This window comes from Varroa jacobsoni, unplaced genomic scaffold, assembly GCF_002532875.2.
Source record: "Varroa jacobsoni isolate VJ856 unplaced genomic scaffold, vjacob_1.0 scaffold_616, whole genome shotgun sequence".
NCBI lineage: Eukaryota > Metazoa > Arthropoda > Arachnida > Mesostigmata > Varroidae > Varroa > Varroa jacobsoni.
Window position 1 is genome coordinate 14,067 of NW_019213518.1, and position 21,802 is coordinate 35,868.

The window sequence follows — 21,802 nt, forward strand, 5'->3', positions numbered from 1 at the left end:
TATACTACTTCAATCACCTAAGGGAATCATTCCTACTTTGCTTTCAAACAGTTATTACAATTGAACTAACAGCCATCAATATGAAATCGCCTTTCGGCGATTTCCACAAGGGCAAGGTCTTCTGGGATATAAGTTGGCGTCTGCGAAAAACTTGCGGTTTTCATAGACGCAAAAAAATATGAACAAGTCATCATCACTTTTATGAGAAAAAAAAACTACCAACTGAATATACAGTCAACTAACAGTCCCATTGCGAAATTCCTCTGCTGAGAAATGGTTTGTTTACAAGTATCTTCTTGTTTGCACAGCTTTCACAGTTTCTTCACAGTACCTATACCGGTATGCTAAGCCACTGTTTTTACGTCCTAATTCAAAGTAAACATTGCAATTTATATCGCACTTTCAATTCCTATTTTGTTTATGTTAGCTAGATCTGGTTTTTACCTTTTTGTCTTCTCCCGATCTAAGTCTGGCATCCCATACGGCGCGAAGCGTAGTATGATCTATCGTGCATTTTGTCTCTCGGTATTTAGCCGCCCGGTACCTTCACACTAGCCGCGCAATCTACGTAGTCAACATCTAATGTGGCATAATCTATTACAAAATGTAACACCGAGTAGGCAAATGAACAGGTCGACACCTCGTCCTTTGTGTATCTCCTCTCTTCTATAGGCTAGGTTTGCTCGGAAGCCGCATACTTATTAGGTGCCCAGACCCTGAGAAACGCTCACGATACATGACCTTTTCTTGCAGCTTTACATCTCCAATGCAGATTTACATCTCGCAACTTGCACGCTATTCTAAAGCCTAACAACCACGATATACAGTTCGCAGACCGTGAGAACGAAAGAACAGAAAAAGGAAAACGATAGTATCACACAGTCCGGCAACCTTACAACTAGATCCACTAACCTTGGCCACCAGTAGGATTTTACTTCTGTGTCCAATTGACCGCTATATGCCCGGTTTCTCTCGTTACCTTTCCATCTCCCGTAAGTGTTTTTTGCCCGTCAATTCTATACATTTTCTGTGATGAAAGGTTTATGCCGCAGTGTCCGTACAATGGAAAACGCTCGCTGTTACATCCCCTTTTGTTCTTATCGTGTCCAAAAAGCAGTACAGCCTCGGAGGTTCACCTGGTGACTGGTAGAGACTCACGACGGTTGTATTGCCAAAACAAATAGCCCTCGATGTGCGCTTGTTCAACGTGCAACGTGCAGTTATGTTTGGTTTGGTCCTGTTGCTGTTATTATCGTTGTTGTTGTTGTTGTTGCAACTATTGCCGGTGTTATGTATTTGTTTTTTTGCGACGGTTATCCAGCCATCTACGTCGGACTGTATTAGCAAAAGTGGTACTCGTAGATGGAGAACTGTAGCAGAATTCTAAGTCATGGTGCCATTATCATGTCGTCGTCAGCCTCATTTCAATAATCATTGTTATTTGGTCACTGAAACGACGCAGAGCCAGCACTAATTCTCCTCTAAACAGAATTAGCCAAGCAAATTCCAGCCACGCTTTCCTATTCTGTGTATCTAGGTATGTAGTCTCTACGTGAATCGCTCGACATGCCATGAAAGCAAGTCACCAACGAGATGTTCAACAACTCGAACTAGGCAGGTGAACAAGTCCCAAATAGTCCGCAGCCAGAATGGGAAGAACCACCAGGCGGCGCTGGTTGTAGCAACAGCAGCAAATTCATAATGATACAACAACAATTAGTAATAATCGTAGTAAAGTCATTCACTATAGTAATAATCGCCGTCTTCTAAGCCATTGGCACCCATCGTCGCCTGTGTGAAAGGGCCCACTCCCCTGTGCGTTATCAGTCGACTATAGCCTTAGAAAATTTCTGTATTAGTGCTGATGCAGGTGGATGCAGCTGACAGAATCGTCATTGTTTCAGTTTACTTTTCGGGAAAAATTTTGCAATGCGCTGGCTATCTTTACATCATATCGGACAGCCACTGACCGTTTAATGTCACTCAGAAAAGCAATTTAAGCCATCCTTTTATCTCAAAATCTTCACTCATTATGGTCATCATTCTCTTCATCATCATAATCACCATCGTATATTGTAATACAAGTTACATTTCGTGTACGGTCACCTGCGACATATCGCAACGTACACTTCTAAATACAATCCTTCTAGAAGTAATTTTTTTAATCCTCAGAGTTGTTGTCAAAAAGGTGCAGTAACATCGTTTAGCCGAACTTAACTGACATGAAGTTTTTAAGTATCAGCAGTTCGCTGGCAGTGCAGGATCTAGCATCGGAACTTGGGCAAGGCCCTTCTTAGGGACGTAAGGTGCTTTCATACAGTCCTTCCTGTCCTTTTGCTTTGTGCTTTCGCTATGACATGGATTCTGTTTTCTTTTTTTCTCTACGCTATTATCGACACATTCGTTAAGTGCACGCATTTCCCCAGATCTATTTCACCCCTTCAATCTAAATCGATTCTTAAACATTTATTAACAGTTTAACAGGCAGGCAACTCTCCCTCGCTCCCTCCCTCTCCCCTTTTTATATATATATATATAAGGAAGGAGAAAGGCCCTTCTTTCGTACGTTTGTTCACTGTTTTACATCAAGGTACTGGTGACATTACCGTATGGTGATGGGCTTTCAGAGCAACTATAAATAGTAATTTTTCTAATCGTTGTTTTATCTTTGTTTCGGCTCCCCTTTATATGTTCTGTTCGTTTATATCCCTTTTCTGCTATCAGTTCAGCCTGCTTCCTCTATCATATTGCAGTCTATCTATATAGAAGACTACTTCTGCTATATATTGTGTGTGTGTGGTTATTGACACGCGAAGTTTGTCATGCTTCAACCCTTTCCAGTATTATTTTGTCCTTCTGCGCATTCTTAGCTTTTACACCACACTAACCAACTTGCATAAGATTCTCGGAGAATAGACCCAAAACTACCCCCCCCCCCCCCCCAGACAACGCTCAAAACCCATTTCGTATAATACGCAGAACCATCACTGCACTCTGTCTTTCTTACGTTCTATATCTTGACCGTGTTCTCTTACTGGCTGTAATGTAGACAGTTGTTCCTGTCTTATATGAATTATACAGCATTCGCTATATTCAGTATTAAGGTGTGCCTGTGGTCCATTTGCTTGCCGCCTTCGCTTACACACGCACTTTTTTTTCTGTCCGATTTCCTTGCTTTGCAAATCGCGTTCAGAATAACTTTGTTTTTCGCTCTGTCTACCTGATCATTATTCGATCAGTTTTTCGTCTTCCCGTTATATGTCTCACACAATTCTTTGAATGGGCATCTGTGCTGTATATGTATATATGTACATCGAGCCCTTTCCATTTATTGTTCCTGTGCCAGTGTTCTAGAATAGTTAGCAGCAGCGGGTGGTGGCATTGGGTAGGCTATATTAAGTTTTAGTTCTATATATTTTGCAGGCATCCTTGATGACATGCTTAATGAAGATCTCTATCCTTCTGTCAAGTTTTTCTACGTTTGTTTGTCTAATAGACACTTCTCGCTTTATGTTGCGTATTACGTAGGCGTGTAAGCATTATACGCATGTAACTGTTTAGGAAAGCTTGCCCCGGTGGCTAATCGCTAGTTCATCGCAATTGGTTATAATAAACAGGCACCGATACTGTCAAGTTTGTCATCCTTGTCATTATCATCACGGAATCTGACTTCAAGTCCTGATCAGCGTCCGTCACCGGCTTTTATAGTTTGTAATAAAAGCCCGACCGGCCTTCTGAAGAAAATCTTGAACGCAGATTTCCAGAAATATAATATGCTTAATAATCAGTTTGTGTACAAGCAAATTCCGCTGTGGTATTTTTATTAGCGTTCACGGATCTCCTGGCAGCTGTCAGGGTCAAGCTTCGGTCTAAGTTTTGCTTAGTGCGTATGCTGTTATCCAGTGGGCATACATATTCCAGTACGTATTCCCCTTTTACCACCTTTATTGCCACTACTCTCACTAGTACGGACAGTACAATTAGTGGCATTCAAATCGGTAGGCACCTGGCATTTTCAGCGCTTTAAAAAATGATGTCGAGATTGGGGCAGAATGTCACGCTTATATAATTTATGCTTTTTGTGGGATTATTAAGTGGGCTCCTTTCTATCGTGACAGAAGCGCTTTACAATAAATGTTGTTGTTGTTCCACTAGGTCTAATATATTATCTTATATGTACATACATTTTAGTCCTTCGCAACGGCTATATTCTTAAGCATCTCACGTATTATGCAATGATTCCAGTTTTCATTAAAAGCTTTCATTGCGTCTTCAGCGTAATCGAACCAACTGCGCATGTCCTAGTTCACGCGCAAATCTATGAAGTGACCTTTGTTTTTTCATATTTTAATGTGTGTGTGTGTGTGTGTTACGGCCGACAGTGCTTAACTGTCCAGCAATAAGATCTGTTTTTGATGCATGTTCGTCGTGTTGACATCGGCTAGAGGCCAATATCATCCGCGTAGTTCCGTACGATAGATACCAGCCGATGGCCGGCTGACCCTACAGCGCCTACTGAACCTCGGATGTCGAAGCTTGAAATTGATGTGTTAACTCTGATCCCAAAACCATGTGAATATACCGGACACGGGCCTATTGGTTCCACAAATATTGCTGAAGTATCGATTAACGTACGATTTCGAAGCCCGAGAGTCAACCGATGGTCAGAGACCGCCCTCGATCTCGGGAGGAAAACTAATATCATTTTGTCACAGTATTTAACTAACCACAGATTTTTACATGTTCTTTTATACGTTAGACACCAGGGCGCGCGTTCCACTGATCTCGGAGTGTGTTACCCAGCCAGAGATTCCGCACTTGTGATAACAACACAACCGTTCTAAAACCTCATGAAATACGTCGATATGCACAACAATCAGAAGCCGGTTCGCACGTTCAAAGCACAGTCGATTTCCGTCAACTAAAAAACCTACCGGATCCGGCAATAACCACGAGCTGGAAATCGTCTCTATTATTGATCTGCTTCAACTGCGACGCGTAAATGACCGATGGCAAGCACATTAAGCACGGAATCAAGGGCTGGGCATGCTGAGCGGCTTCTCGATGTATATATACATATAGCGTCTGTTTTTCTGGTATGACCTAGCTTTGAATCAATCGGTCACCCAAATCTTCTCAGGTTCACTGTCGTCAGATAGCTAACTGAGTTAAATCCGTTGCTTTATTTCCTATTTTTTAATCGCACTCGGCACCTACTCCATCCTGAGCCTAAACGTAAGGCCACAAACCAGAATGAGAATTTACCATTTTCACCGATTGCGGCTGAGTGCTGATCGTCCAAGGCTATTGGCAAATCGCTGCACCTGATTTATGTTTTTGCGGTTCATAGAATGACACAAAAGTATATTTATTGTCGTTATCGTTAATACGGATCGATTGGTTAGCAAACACACGCCGCAGTGTATGGGACTGCATTGTGATCTACTGCCCGTTGGAGTTGCGTGTCGTTCCAGCTCATTCTAAATTGTCTCCGGCTAAATCTGTTCGCCATCATCGTCGTCGTCGTAGCATCTTATGATTAGTATCGGGGTTACATACTCTGCACTGTTTGCTGTTGTATATCTACATATTTGATGTTTATTACGATCATTTTAATAGCATTACTAAATAAAAACATTCCGTACATTTCACTTCTACGTTTTCATTCCATCGGTGTTTTTCTTTCGTTCTTCCGACTCTAAATATCTACGCGGACCCGTTGGTCGGCTCCCTGTTGGCTGGACATGGGCACACCATCACTTTAAAGTAAAGAACGTTTGCCACAGGTTTGGACGGGCGCTTGTTTATACAGTACAATACAGTGCGAAAGGGCTGAGACGAACGTCGTTTTTTTGTTGACCATTTGTTATTGTATTCTATGTGCTTATCTCTATCTGTCTATGATATCTTCTTACATGCTGTCCGCCTTCAGCGTTCACTACTTTCTTCTCACATCAACTTCCTATCCTAGAATTCGGCAGCTCACGCCGGCAATGGTCGAGTGTTTTAACCTTGTTTTCTTCTTTACCCGTTCCTGCTTCACTTCGCTTTCCAGCTTGACGGAAAAATTGCTCGTTGACGTCATCTTCATCTTTCTTTTATCAAATGACTTTTGTGTATTGCAATCATAACATGATATCCATCTCAGCTTCAGTTATCCATGTACCCATATAGCGTCATACAACCATCCTACCCTTGAATATCCCAGATCTCTGCAAGGAAAGGCGGCAGCTTCTTATTTTGCACTTTGAGCTGGAAGCACATCTCCGCGTTCATGTTACCCAGTGTACGCAGCTCTGTTAAAATCGACAGCAAACATGCGAAGTACGTTCGGCCAGGCGGTCGATGATTCTCTGAATAGGTACGTAATGTATCAATGTAGAACTCTTGGATTCTTTCCACTTTTTCGGGCTCGAGTAGCGAAGGCCGCTCTGAAATGTTCAAATTCAATGGTGATAAATTATATAATGCAGACAGATACACAAGGAAAACACGCGTAACAGTAATTAACGTCTATAATATCTTATTCCATACGTTTCTGTTAGACGACCATGATCACGATACCAAATGACGACTACTTAAGTTTTTCGAGTTGATGAGGTTGGAGTTTTAAATGATGGCTTACGTTCGTTGACATAACTACAATTACGAAGAAGTCTATAGCACAGTGAGACGTTTACCAGTGATTCTTATTTCCAAACTGTAGTATTATCTATTGATCACACCACACATTGTGTATGTACTTCTTTTTTAGGACCAGCCTGAGCCTACCGAGTAGCCTAATAGGTGTATGGCAGGTACCAACCTGAGAAAATCACAATAGCCGTTAGCAGAGCGTATTCAGCATTGTCCACGCGAAGGTTGCACATACTCCGACAGAAGTGAAATTGGGCATCGGCAGAGTCACCTACCGACGCACTCTTGTAATTCTCTCTTGTGTACGGCTGGTTATTGGCGAACACAATTGAGTCCGTTCGAACGTCGTATTTTCGTGCACTGCGTAACATCATGATCTCGCTAGAGCATGCCTATGACACAGTAAGAAGGGGTCATGAAAATAGGTTAGACAGTTAACTCGTTGTTTCCTCTTTCAGCAGGAGATCACCACTATCTCACAATCACTACTCGCTAAAAGCTACTGCGTACGATAATGTAATACTTATTCATATTGTGTCTATTTGTTTTTGTACAGCAAGCCAATGCTGCGATTCTGTTTACTTGAATGCTGGGATCGGAAGCTCCTTACCTTGAGAAGCGTGATTTGGTCCTCTCGGAGTAACGTATCAAAGCCTGGCACCCTTTTACTAAACTCGACAATAAGCTGCACCGTCAGAATGGTGATCTCAGTAATATGCTGAAACCGTCTCTCATTATCTTCTTCGGAATCGCCCAAGGGAAATGGGGTAATCTTTTTAATGTCCTCTTCTGAAGGTGATTCGAACTCCTGTTGATAATATACCAATTTGTTGATCAACTGCTCTTGGTCTTGTGTTAAAGGTTTCACCTGTACAAAAAAGAGAATATCAAAACTTTGTTCAGTATAATTGGCAGCCTATTTATCCAATTAGGCCATTTTCTTTGCACAGTGTTCAACGGCACATATAAGAGACTTATTGTTTAGGCGAACGAATTCCGCTTCTATATCAGGCCACTTGAAGGAACGAATAAGCGTACCTGCGGTTGTCCTCGTTCTCTATAAGACTCATATTTCACAGAGAAGTATATCTATTTTTTGGTCAGTTGCTTAGGATTGACAGTATGTTATGATACTGTATTCGATATGGATTCGGCACATATCAGACGCGATCACTTCACGCATCATCAGGCCGAAGGTTACGCTAACAGCTACGGCTACAGGACCTAACTACTATTTACAACAAATGTAGGCGATAGTTAGTTTTATTCTACCAGCTTACGTACCTGTCTTACGGCCATATTAAGCGCCATTATATTGGGCTTTTCGTCAGCCACTTCATCGATAATTGCCTGTGGCTGACTAGAGGCACCATTCGACCCATTGCTGCCATCCCCGTTGCGTTGAGGCTGATTAATGATGGCAGGTGAGGACACTTGCGCCGTCGGCTGTTGGGGTACTTGCTTTTTGCTTTCTCGTTTCATCGCGCACTGGTATTCGGGCACGACGCACTCGGGTCGCATGCCGACGACCAAGCACTTCTTGAGTCGACATTCCTGGCACTTCCTCCTCATGTACATGTCGATATCGCAGCGATTGCCATATTTGCACTGGTAAACGGCGTTCTTCGTAATTGATCTCCGGAAAAACCCTTTGCACCTGCAACAACCAAGAACCAAAGCAATCACACGGATATCAATTCTAGGTTACATCAAACTGAAATTACAGCAGGAATTGGAAGAAAAACGTAGAGTTTGCTTAATTGGGATAGCAATCATCAAATACAGCCTTTAACCCTATCAAATTGAAAACCTATGCAAGCACTTCTAAACAGAGCAAAATGTTAAGTAAATGTTCCTAAAAAAAATCCAGTCTATGGCAATTATGAGGTAAGTGTTAGCTACACATACTGTATCCACTGTATACTTAGCACTTTCATTACTACATGGAACAATCCTAAACACATACTAAATATTTCATGCATTTATATTCTAGCGTCATTTCTTTTCTTGACATCCTTATATCATCGAAACATTCGAAATGGGGTCGTGAATACGATGTTGATTGGCACAGAAATATTAATCGGCATTTGAAAGCGAAAAAAAAACAACCAAATCGATGACAACAGGCGGACAAAGAGCGAATAACAAAATACTAACCCTTCGCAGGTCAAAGCGTTGTAATGATAACCAGATGCACGATCCCCGCAGACGAGACACAGCTCCTGCTGCTGCCGCGGGTTGATCGTATTTGAGCTTGGCTGAACGGGGGTCCCTCCACCCCCGCCGCCAGGAGGAGGTGTCGCCGACGACGTGCCATCAGCATCGATCGGTGACTTTCGGTGGTTACCGGCCACCGTTGATGCTGCCTGTTGTTCCAACGAGTCATCGCCGAATTCGCCCGCCGAAAGCCCGAAAAAGCCCCCGCTACTAACGTCTCCGCCTTGGCTAACGCTCAACTCTGCACTCACTGTAAAGGGGCAACAACAGTAAAAAGAGAACAGAACAACAATTACAGTAGTGAGAAAAATTTGTTAAAAACAAATCTAATTTTTTTGCCATTCTGTGGTTATATACAGAAATTGTATATTTTGATGTTTGCTTCCCCAAAATGTGAATGATCTTCTTCGGTATAGACGATTACTACCACCACTACTACTGACAATAGTAGTGTTGATGCTGTCTGAACCTTCACTGAAGTTACTACGCAAAGCTTTACAGTGTTACACGGTCTGCGCACGTCAGCCGATCATCAGATAGCATTTATGACACACAACATCCCCTTAGGTCGCTGAATACGAATTCCCATTGCATAATGATCGTTCAACTTTTTCAGTTCGATCAACTTGTTTAGGAAACGTGATGATTGTCGATTGCCGTGTACGAAGAGTTACGAACTGCCCGACTTCGCTCGCAGAAACGATCATTTTTCTCTATTACCAAAACGAGGTCGAAAATTGCACAATTTTGAGATAGTAACGGATACGTATATTCTACCACACGATGTGGCGGACATGCGCAAATTTCCACGTGAGAATAGTTTCGTTCCAAACTTTTCTGTGGTGATGATGAAAACTTCGTTGAATAATACTAGTAGGAATGCATACTGCGCTCCGGAGAGTTATACGTTATGAAATAATTTGGTGCAAAGAAACAAATCCTCTTAGGCTACACTGAACGGATTTTTTTGTGCTAGAATCGTTAGCAGACATACGTTTGGCAAATGTCACCATAAACTTACATGGGTTTACGTTCCTGGGAAAGGCCTATCCTTATTAATGTCTTGCGTTTTCGTTTTAGTCTTAATTTGTCTGGGGTAACTGTACTTCGAGTTTTCTAAGCTATTCAAGTACTTCTTAGAAAATCAAAAGTCCAAAATAAACAAAATACTTTTAAGCAGACCCTTCATATACAGGTTATCTCTTTATTTACTTAAGCCATCACATGATTGATTGATGTTCATTCCTCACATGTAGTTCGAAGAAGTTGGTTGGTACCCTCTGTGTCATTACGCACTAGTTGAAGACGTCTTTCGACTAAAACTATTTGAATACGCGAACAGGATCTTTGAACACACAAAGGATCTTTTTTCATTAAAATACACCATTTTTACCCATATTAACTCGCGTTGTGTTTAATATGATACTCAGTGAGTCTACCTCTATAGGTTTTGTACATGATGACCCTGGCAAGGACGGATGCCTGCGTTGACGAAGATGGACCACGCTCGGCTATGCATCAACGTTGATTATCGGTTTTGCACAAAAGCCAAATTCACAAAAACGTATTCAACAAGTAACTCACAACGCTGTTTACGCAATGCCCGTTAATTTAGCTTATACACATTCTAAGGTAAACGATAGCGGGTTAAGCCTACAGGTTCAAAATAGCTGATGACCTTTTTTAATATGATCTAATGAAACACTTCTTTAGAGCTAATCCGTAAAGAGGGCTCTAATAAATAAAAATGCGCGTAGTCATTGTAAATGTAACTGTTGCTGCTAAACAGTGATTGTCACTATCGTTGGAGAAAGCGAATTGTTTGAGCTATCTTACATTGCTTTTGTAGGGTGTTGTAGTCCAAAAATCGAGCACTAAATGCTCTCGATTCCATTTAGAATCACTCGACATGCAGCTATTTCAACACGAAGTTCACACTCTAAATTTGTTAATCTACTCAGCATCTGAATTGCAGATGATAGATTAAATCTGCAGCTTCCGTGTACTCTGTCACACATTGAAGATATTTGACGACCAAACTCCGCTTCAACCCTTTTTTTGTGAATGAGAAAAGCACTATAAAAGATACTTGCGTTCGAGATGATGCGACTCGCGCGCTCCGAATAAAAAGCACAAGTTCCTGCTATACTACTGCATAGATCTGTTTCTTAGTTTAGTCACAATAGGCAGCCCCTCTCATACCCTATATAATAATCACCATTTAGGTCCTGCATCTGAACAATCATAGAACGGCTACGAGTTTCGTATAAGCAGTTTAGAAGATACGGGATCATTCATCTCGCCTCAAACTACATTTCAAAAGATATAACTTCTTGACAAGATCTAACTATTGCAGATGCGCAAGACCCTGTTATGGCCGATTACTTCCCACCCGCATGAACGACAGAGTTTCTAACGACGACTAACTCCTGCAGGCCCCTTTCTGGAATGGCGAACGAATTACAACTGCTGTCTGCCAACCACCACAAAGAGGCTCTTATGAAAGTTGTTCATGCATATGCTCACGACAACGATTCGACAGCCATATTTGTGTTTTCGATTATACCAATGATACCCATGAACTGTGAGGTTATTTAAAGACGCTGCTTGCCGCAAAAAACGCAAGTGGTCCACGACGCGTATAGAATATCTCGATATGTGGTTTCCACCTTTGGATTACGCGTTCCATTTGGTCGGGGTCATGGGACCAAATGAACAGGCTGGACGTCATTCTACTGGTTTGGAATGGCTTATTCGGGAGTCGAACTTGTATTAAAACCAGTCCTGAAGCAGGCCTAAAAGCGAAGAAGAAGGTATGCAATTTAGATTTGTAAAAATTCCTTGTAAACATGTTGCGCAACAGCACCGCGGCAAACGTCTACTGATAAGGCCTGATTTTCGTAAATAACACTTATACGGTAATTTTTTGAAAAAGTGGTCGATATTAGAGAAAGACGAGGAAACTTTATTAAGGGAACTTTGTAAAGAAAAAAACGGATTTTTCAGTTCCGTACTATGAGTCGACGAGTTATCGATTCTGATAACCCAAGCGACCTCGAAATGGACATCCTGTTGGTGGGAGAACTTTGTCATGCATGGATACGTGTAGTATGTTTGCGAGACGGCTCACGATGACATGAATGCCGTTAGAAGAGATTGCACTCAGCCGACTTTAGTTAGCTCCTACGGCGGCTGACATCTATGGAGAATCCTCGGTACACATATGAACGTTTCGTTAGGAACAAACGAGTAAAACGGCAAAGCAAATAATAAAACTATTCTATTCGAATAGAGGTACGATCAAATACATTTCGCCAGTTATCAAGGCCAATAATAGATGCTTTATTCCTTATATCTTTAATTTATTGCTACTATATACTGTCAATACTTTTTATCTACGCGCTTATAGCATGCGCTTGTAGGATAAAATACAGTAACAACGGTTGAGTTATTCATTATTCTAAGTGATGTTTGAATACGGCCACACAATATCGAGGCCCGTTGACGCCATCGTGATATCGTTAACACGCAATTACTAAACACATTGTATCGTCTTGGGTTAATATTCGATATAACAACCATAAGTAAACAAAGTGATAACGTAGATAGTGTCACCATATTGACTGGCGTCATCATCATTGTCCTGTAGAAATTGCGGGCGACTTCACTGCGGAAGCAAGTGCGCAGTTTCTTTTCGACGCTGGTTAGATCCCGGTTTCTGTTGGCACCGCTCGTGGGGTAGAAAAGCGACTAGAAGCTGATTCTCAATTGAATGGCATGCTTTATGATGGCCCAATAGCGAACGTGGGTCGGCGTTTTTTAGTCAGAATTTTTTAACTGAACGGCGGCATTTTGACACGTCGGCGGAACTGTTCGTTGACATTCGGGGCATCAATACAAGCTTAAATAAACAGGTTTACGTAAACATCGAATACTAATATGGATATATAGAAATATACATATTTAATTAGCATATGTATAGGGTATCAGTATGACGAAAACACTCGAGAAACGATAGTTACGGCACAAATTTGCTGTTCAAGCAATTAGCATAGATAGTAACTGTTTGCCCTGTTTGATGGATGATTTGTTCACACCAATCGCTGGCAATATGGCATTGTTGAAAATGGCAGCCTTTTGAAGTTCCTAATCACGATTTTCGCGCAGTGACGTTAGGACTCCGTAGAAAACGCGCCTTTTTTTATTACCATTAGCTCACATATTTTTATAAGTGACTTTGCTAGTATTTCCTTGTACATCAACGAAGTGAAGCTCAATTTGGTGATCCATTTTCACTCCTGTAAAAAAAATCGTTAGGAATCTAAGAGACCGAACGCTGGCCTAATGAAGGTGTGCATCGAACTTGAAATCTCTAGAGGTCACTAAAATCATGATCGAACAAGAAGATTTTGCAAAGGCCATACTTCGTCAAATTAAAACGCTGTCGATACACCTTCCAGGCGTATCGACACGCCAGTTCCCACAATATCAATAAATCTGAATTTACCTGCCCATCTATATTAAAAAAAGCCCTTTGACCTCTATACACGACGATTATCTACTCAATTAAACGTCTTTCCATCATAATCACTGACACAATCATTATTAGCAACCCCACCACTGGCAACATATGGACATCATTGGAGTGCAGAAGGTTCTAATGAGATAGATCTTTTTTTTTTTGCCGGTCTGTACGCCTATTATCGTGCACATCCTCAGTCAATACTTGTACACCCTCCGCGTAATACTGGCGTGGACCAGCGCTAACCAGCAAAGCAGCAACTCGTGCTGTTGTAATTCAGCTCCACCCTTTTGAGCGGTTGTCAGGGCATCCGGGACTCGGCAGCCCCGGACGGATCTCTGTTGCGAGCGATGGCTTTGGAAATATCTACATGAATGCTATTCTCTCAGACTGTTCTCCATAGGCTACCATAGCCTATAATAGGCTGCCTGTTTTCTGCATACCTCGAGAGGCGTCATAGCACGTACAAACACTTGGCAAAAAGCCTATGGAACATCGACACAGGACTGCCAGGCTAACAAGTGCATCACGAGTAAGAACGGCAATTCTGTATAGCCGGCCTATATAGGTGGTCAGAAAGCTATAGGTTTAAACGTTTCCTTACACTAAAACTGACCTACATTGCCCGGAAAAATCACGAAATTTTAGAATCGCGTACTAACTATCTTTATGCTTTCTTTTCGCTGACAAAGAGGAAACCAAAGACAACAACAAAAACACAGATTTCTCCTCATTTCATTTTCCTCTTGAGATACCGCAGTCCGTTTTAGCTTCATAATATAACAGGCTTTTCTTGCCTCTTTATACCTTCCCGTGAGCTTAATCAGGCTCGCCCGCATCTTTATCAATATTCTCATTACATATCTATAGTACACTATGTATATATGGGAGGCATGTTTTAAGCATTGTGTGAGCGTAGCGCTGTACAATGTCATTACTATAGTTTTACAATATTGGCAACGCGCGCGCCAGGCGGCATTTTTCCATTGACGTAGAGAATTCTTGGGGGCGGCGACATGTACGACGATCAAGTACTATCTTAACCTTTCACCATCTCTTTAAATTTATGTCTGACGTTCTACGGCATTTTTTGAAGCTCACATCGTTCAAAAAGGATAAAATTAAGGTGTTTTTTTTTATGCTATGTTATGTCGTTGACTTTTCTCCATCAGGCTACCCTAGACTTCTTCGCTCCGAGCTCGACACTACAGACCCCTGCAACTACTACTGCTTCCCCGCAATAACCTCTAAGTCACCTGCACATGCACTCGTAGTACAAGGACGCGCACAAAAGGCTTAGTGAGGAACAACATCACTGCTTATTTGCTGCAAATAGAAATAGAGAATAGCCTTTTTTGCTGGAGCTATTTCATTCAGCTCTATTAGACCCGATGAAATATTTTGGGTAATGAAAGGATATGGGTACGCATATGCCATATCCTTTTATGAATCCTTTTAAATTTCTATGAAGGTATGACGTAAGTGTTAACCATTACGTGTGACCACGAACCACCGGTGTATGTCATCCATGGGTAAAGTTTTTCTTGTTGGAAACAGGTGTTTTCGCGCGTTTTGCACTTGAACCGGATCCTATGCAAATGTATACTAAATCACTATTTGTTCGTTTGTACGGAGTAAACACGTAATTTGTATAGAGCTATTTTATACAAACGCCATTAATTTCATAATAGGTTTAACTACAATATTTGCGAGCCATCTTCCCTCAGACCTTTAACACAAACCTACATAGGCTGCCACACACGGATGGAAAGGATATGATACAAACATGAATCTCTTATTTTGAGATACAAATGTTACTGCTGTTAGAAGTCTGCCATCGAAGGCCGCGTTTGCAGTACTGTTATTGCATTGTACTGTGTGGTGCAACTGCTCGATGCGGTGCGCTGGGCGCAGGAGACCGTTGCAGGTCCCTAGGATGGCCTCTACCTTCCTGTGTACCTCTGCACAGGACAGTCCATTCGTCGTCCCTGCCGCCGTCGCTGCACCTGCCAGCACTGTCGCTCGTTGTATGAGCGCTGCATAAACGTGCGTGGCTGAGCTGTCTGAATGTCGGTTTATTGGCGTCTGAATAACCGCTCTGCCTACTACTATGTAAATTTCCCACGGAAGGCTCGCCTTCTTGCCCGCTCGTTCGTTCACGTACAATAGCGCGGAGAATCGCTATATTATCGCTGATACGGTATTTCTGTGTGAGCAGCTGCGTGAGGGGAACCACTGGCGACTGCTGCTGCTGTTGCTGTTAACTGTGTATGTGGCAGCACCATCGATTTCAGGCTGACGGCAAGCATGGCTGGCATCGATCAGTGGCTGTTTCCGTCGTTCGTCATAATCGGCTGCGCTGCCATCGCAACTAACTCTTACAAGCTCGTCGTTTTGGTGTTCCGCCTAACTGCCTGGCTGTGTCTTCGCGTGTATGTGTGCGAGCGCGTTTTGTTTCGGCCTATCGACGTAAGTGGGTCCATTGCTCCGCATGTTGGTGAGTGTATGTCGTCTGTCTGTCTGTCTGTCTGTCTGTCTCTTGTCTGTGAACGCAGCAGCGCCCGCAAGAGCTGACGAGAGCAGTGGACGGCGGCAACTTGGGGCGTTGCGCTGTCTGTCTGTTTGGCTCGATGGCACGTCGCTGTTCGCTGCAATTCGCTATTCTGGCTGTTTTTCTCCTTCTTTACTGACATCACCGCTGCAGCCGTTAGGTATTTACCGCGGCAGTAATCGTACTGATGGTGACTGGTTGTGTCTATGCGTATGTCTGGGTTCAGCGGTAGCGGCGGCGGCCGCCGCCGCCGTTGTTGCAGTGGACGTTGTCGCCGCCGTCGTCGTGGTGGTGGTGCTGGTGGTAGTGATGGTGATGGTGGTCGTGGTAGTGGCGGCGGCGACGGTGTTGTCGTCTCCTAGCGTGCGAGTGTTCTGGCGGGCTCGCCGATCTCTCTCTCTCTCTCTCTCTCTCTCTCTCTCTCTCTCTCTCTCCGGGTCAAGGAACTCGACCACAACAAACACACACGCCAGTGCAAGGCGCGGCACGGCGCCGCTCACCACGCATGCATTATTACTACGACTACCATCGTCAGCAGTAGTAGCAGCAGCGGCGGCGGCGGTGGTGGCGGTGACGACGGCAGCAGCAGGACGGAAAGCACAAGCTGCTGCTGCTGCTGCCAACAGCGCCAAAAGTGACCTCGTCAACAACTGCCACCGACCAATCCTCCGGCTGTTGCTGACTTTACACCGATACCGCAGCATATAGCAAATAAGCACGACATAACATAACGAATCGAGACAGATGAAGCAGCACAGAGCTCACCACACAGCACGTTATACTATGAAGATGATGTCGCACCGAGCACCACTAGCAGCATTGCCAACACAAGCGCTGTCACTCCAGCCAGTAACAAACGCTGCAGTAATAACAATGACACCAATTCGCTGAAGGAATACAGAAGAAGGAAATAGCAGAAAGAAGGATTGCAGCAAATAACAGCACAGACGAATCGAATACCGACTCTAGTATCTCGAATTCTGCACTACAACTGTTATTTAAGTTGACGCTGATTGCAGGATTTCCGTATTCTCAGAGATCGTTCTGCCGCTACTATCGTTTCCATAATGGTACTTAGCCAAGCAGCTATCGTAACAAAACAAACGATGACTACTATTTCAATTGATATTACATTAGCAGACTTAAATGGGACGCCATGAAATGTTAGTTGTCTACACTTTGTCGATACCTCGAATCATGTACACGATTTGCTACTGCTATACTTCAGATAAACGCTATGAACATGGACGCTACAAGCGAGTGAACACAAACAGGAAGCCAGACACATGCACGCACGCACGCACGCAGGTAGGTAGGTAGGTAGGTAGGCGCAAACTTAAAAAATGAATTTGTCATCCCGCCACTCAAGTGACGACTACAAGATCGTGTCGTTGTCTGCTTTGAGCAAACCGCCATTTCTGTCTCCTGACTGCGATAGTCGCGCAACAGCTGAAAAAACTGCATCCAATTGCCATAGAGTCGGCCCAAGCCGGTTTTGTTCTACTGCATTAAATGACGCCGATACCCCCGAGCTAAGAATTTTTGTAGTATCTCAAATATCTATGATACGAACCACAGCAAGAAAACAGTGACAGGCCGCACACCCAAATATAGGCTGACAATTTTCTGGTTTTATTAAGCAATTACACACAATTGCATTGTATGACGGTATTCACATTGACTAACACGAAGGTCCACGGAAGGTATGGACTAAATAACAGTAGCAGCTACTCCTACTGTTGTTTGACGCATTTGTCCGTGTATGTTTGCGCGTGTGTGTGTGTGTGTGTGAGTGTTCGTGGATGTCACCAGCCACTGAGTGGCCATGTTCTAATTAGAAGGCAAAGACGTCGCTAGCAAAACGCGTCCGTATGGCACAACAACAAAAAAGTAAAGGAAACTGAAAGCCAGAAGCCGACGTAAAAGAGTCGGGGGCACGACGAGTAGACGGTAAAACCGGCTGTATTCATAGACAAGCATTACTCGCAGCAGGTCAATGCAGACCGGTGAGGGAGTGGGCACAACACATCCTTAAATGCCAACGCACTGCAACTGGAACAAGCAACGGCGGCCTTTCTGCTGCTGTGTTAGTCTCTATGTGTTGATAGCGAGTGCACATTGACACAGACGGGGGGTCTGGCATTGTAGAATCTTGCGTGCTAAGAATATTACGGGAAGGGTTGCTATATCGTGTTAGTATTAGATTGCCACACATGAACGTTTCTATGCAAATACGCAGACTGTTATATAAGTGATGCCCTAATCATACAGTGATAAATTGGAAAAACTTGTCAACCTTTAAGGCAAGATAAAATGGTTGAGAAGAACATAACTCAATTTTGGAAACACACAGTTTTAACAGCGTTAACGGAATCCTCACGGTATAATTTTTCTCTAATTGCCATTGAAATGAAATAAACACCTGGCAAGGAAACGGTACTAATTACAATTCTGTTGCGGCATCAGTTTAAATATTTCGCGCAAATGATAGAAGTCTCGCGTATTTTCATTTTCTGTCAGACCAACGCATTACACGGCTGTTACGCTGTGAATGTTACTGCTACTATAGCTGACACTGTCGAAAGGACATTACCCATTGAGTCGCCGTGCTGTTAAGGTGAAAAACCAAATTAAGGCCACATGGCATCATGATTCATCAGAGGTTTTGTTTAGGTTTCCCACAGCCAAATTTCAGCCAGACTCACCGCGCTTCAACGGGGTAGCCGACCCTGATACCTCCTAGGTTTCGTCACCCTTCAATAGAAAAAGTTCAGGAAGACGCTTCACACTTCTAAATCACCATCTCTTTTCCGTCCTCTGTTTGACACTTTATGGCACGAGGACGCTGCTTTTATTTGCAGAATCGTCATACTACGTTCACCAAATTAATATCAACCACCCAATAATCCCTATATATTTGCATTGTAACCCCCCAACATCAACACAGATCCGAGAATTATTCCCAGCAGCAGAGCTACGAACACATGCAACACCTGTACCAGCCAGCTATCGTGTCCGATTAGCTGCTACTGCAGGTCTCTTTCGCCTGACCGGCCGATCTGTACTTTCTGTCCTGCATCGACGTAGCGACACTCATACCCGACGTAACATTTCTTGTTGTAACATTTTAACTAGAAGAATGGTACAAAAATACTACGTTTATTATACTGTCACGGTACTCACCCTCCATGGAAGTAGAGGCAAGTGCCGGCCCTGGCCACAGGCCGGGCCCTCAACTCTCGGGGCCAGGGTCGTTCGTTCTGGGCAGGTGCCGGCGAGCCCGGGTGAGGCCGATCGAGGCTTCGGTGGACGAATCTCGATCGACAATAGCGACGACAACGACCAGGTGGTCCAGGATAGAGCCGACGTGGTTGGGGACGTCGATTCGGCGTCTCAGCGACAAAAACAATCCCTACAAGGGTCGGCAGCTTGCCGTGAGTGCTGTGGTAATCGTTGGAGAAGTCGCTGTGTAGCAGTCAACATTAACAGCGCGCTAGCAGGTGTACGCTTATAGATGGATGCTGAAACGGCACTTTCCAAGCAATAGTCTTTAGCTTGCCGGCGTTTGCGACCTTTTGCTAATTTTTCAGTTCAAGTTTTCTGAATTTACTAATGTTCCAGGTCGTGTCCTCGTTGTTATCGTTCTTATGGGTTTGCTGTCAAGGTTCCGCCGCCCGCCGAAACGAAACTGGATGGTTGGAAACTTTTCAGAATTGCTTTTGGACTTCTGTTTTTTTGTTAACTCAAGAACCTGCTTAGCCCCCTAACGGCAAAGCTATAGTCGTCTGACTGAGAATCAGCTGAAACACTTAAGGCCAATAGATGTTTGTTTTCTACCGGCGTTAACGACCACGTCGTTATGCAGATGAGTCGCGGTCGTTTTGATTTCAAAAGCTCCTCGTTGTTGTGTAGCTTGGTCTTTTTCCGTAATCTCTTTACATTGATTTTTTCCTGTCCTGCAGTCACAGTGTGCACGTTCGTACTTTTCACAACAGCATCGGTGCACAGCCTCGATCTTCAGCGTTCGGCAAGGTCTTCGTTCTGTTCTTGCAGGCGCATAACACTCGTACTCATAACACATTACACATGTATTTACAATCCGCTGTATCGTCGTTGTCAGCGACTTCTCTTATCGCTTTACACCTATCCAGAGGAATTGTGTCAACCAATACTTGAGTAAAACCACACCACAATGAGCGCTGAGAGGACACATCAAATCGACCGAGGCTGAGGCTAACAGCACGGCTGAGGCTAATGCTGCGGTAACGATTCAAACTCCGATGAAATTTTTCTAGTCGGAGACGAATCATACACGCGAAACAAGTAATGGGGGTTCGTCGCTCGTGCTGCTGCTACTGCTACTTGTTCTTGTACAGCAGCTAATTCCAGACCAATCGACTGTTCTCTCTGGATTAGAAGCCAGCTGTATCTCTATAGCGTTTTTTTGCTGTGTTTGGTTCCTTGTTGTTTCCCGAACATTGAGTAGCTGGTAGTGTTTCCAGCAGTTATTAGTGGTATTGTATTGTGCTACCACGTTACCAACTCCAGAAACACACAGACACGCTTATTCCGCACTCTCCTTTATTTTTGCTTTAAGCCAGACAACAGATTGTTGTCATTGAATTGCGAAGGGGATTATCATCTGGGCAGTGTTATAGCATCACAGCATTTCAACGCATTGGCAGCAGCAGCATCCGAGAACGATCAGCAGTTACGCCGAACAAATCACCAATGCATCAACTAACCAAAAGCACAACATTAAGATATGATTGCACAAAAATCCTACGAGTAAACTGTATAGGCGGTAGGCATGTGTATGTGTGTGTGGAGTAGAACTCGAAGGACGAAAGGCAGTTAGGAAAAACTGCTGAAAAAGGACGTTATCGTGCTCGTCGTTGTCCTCGTCCTCTCTGTTCCGAATCCTCGTCGCCGGATGTATGCAGCTCCTCCTGTAGTTCTCAGAGTGCGGCCCAACTAGACGCCAAATAACACTCTTCCTTCTGTTCTTCTGTAACGCTCTCACAGACAACACTCAAATAATCAATAGAGCTAATAACCGCCCAGTGGGACGAGTAAGCGACGGACCAAGCGATCAGCCGCCGCCACCGCCACCGCCGCCGCCGTCGTCGTCGTCGTCGTTAGCAGTAATCGGTCAGTCGGTAAACCGCCCGCACACGAGAACACGTACAAAAAAAGATAACACTCTCACGCACACATACACACACACACGCGCACAAACGGGTCGTGCGGCGGACTTGACCTAGCAAACAAGCCGAAGACTCTCTGTATTGCACTCCTTTACACTCCCCGTCTCTCTTCATTACTGCCTGTGTAATTGCCCTCCATTTGGGTTTCTGCAGTGGTTGGTGCTTTTCAGATGACCTGGTCCTATATGCTTTTTGTCTCCTTCTTTGCCTTCTGTACTTGAGCTACTACAAACTCTTACGAAACCCGCTCAAATAACGATGCAGCAGTCCTTACGCAAAGAAGCTTCAGCTGCTGCTCGTGCGACTGGGCTGGGCAGTGTAAGTGGGGCTACTGCTGCTGCTGCATTTGCCACCACCACTACCATCGTATGTAATCCGCCCGACAGTCTCTTCTTCGGTGCTGAGAGCATTGCTTTGCTCAGCCTGCCAACTCGAAACAACGGCGATGCCAGCTTCTGCCAACTGCTACTTCTGCTGCTGCCGCTACTACTACTACTACTGCACACTCCGCCAGCACTGCCACGAGCACAACCGCGAGCAGCAGCAGCAGCAGGACGACTCCACTTCGATACCTAACCAGGCAAGCGCCACACACGAATAGGCCAAACACACCGCGACACACGGCCAGTTGGACACACACAGAGAGACTTTGCTGTGTTGGGTTGCCGT

General features: G+C 43.9%; 1 protein-coding gene and 2 long non-coding RNA genes across 4 annotated transcripts; 1 reads left to right on the top strand and 2 right to left on the bottom strand.

The window, feature by feature from the left end:
- The first annotated feature begins 6 nt into the window (after positions 1-6).
- Positions 7-5,665, top strand: LOC111261930 (uncharacterized). Its single transcript, XR_002681288.1, has 2 exons — positions 7-1,537; positions 4,760-5,665. It is a non-coding gene; the product is annotated as an uncharacterized LOC111261930 (long non-coding RNA).
- LOC111261928 (ecdysone receptor-like) lies at positions 3,785-21,712 on the bottom strand. The gene is made up of 6 exons (XM_022835817.2): positions 19,110-21,712; positions 8,794-9,103; positions 7,921-8,293; positions 7,247-7,504; positions 6,806-7,028; positions 3,785-6,431 (listed from the first exon to the last, which is right to left on the bottom strand). The coding sequence occupies exons 1-6, from the start codon at positions 19,114-19,116 to the stop codon at positions 6,190-6,192; spliced, it is 1,413 nt and encodes a 470-aa protein (XP_022691552.1). The 5' UTR covers positions 19,117-21,712; the 3' UTR covers positions 3,785-6,189.
- Positions 12,172-17,293, bottom strand: LOC111261931 (uncharacterized). 2 transcript variants are annotated; one of them, XR_002681289.2, is made up of 2 exons: positions 17,116-17,293; positions 12,172-13,151 (listed from the first exon to the last, which is right to left on the bottom strand). It is a non-coding gene; the product is annotated as an uncharacterized LOC111261931 (long non-coding RNA). The 2 variants fall into 2 exon arrangements; XR_002681290.2 differs by lacking the exon at positions 17,116-17,293 and adding an exon at positions 15,118-16,532.
- Positions 21,713-21,802: the final 90 nt, after the last annotated feature.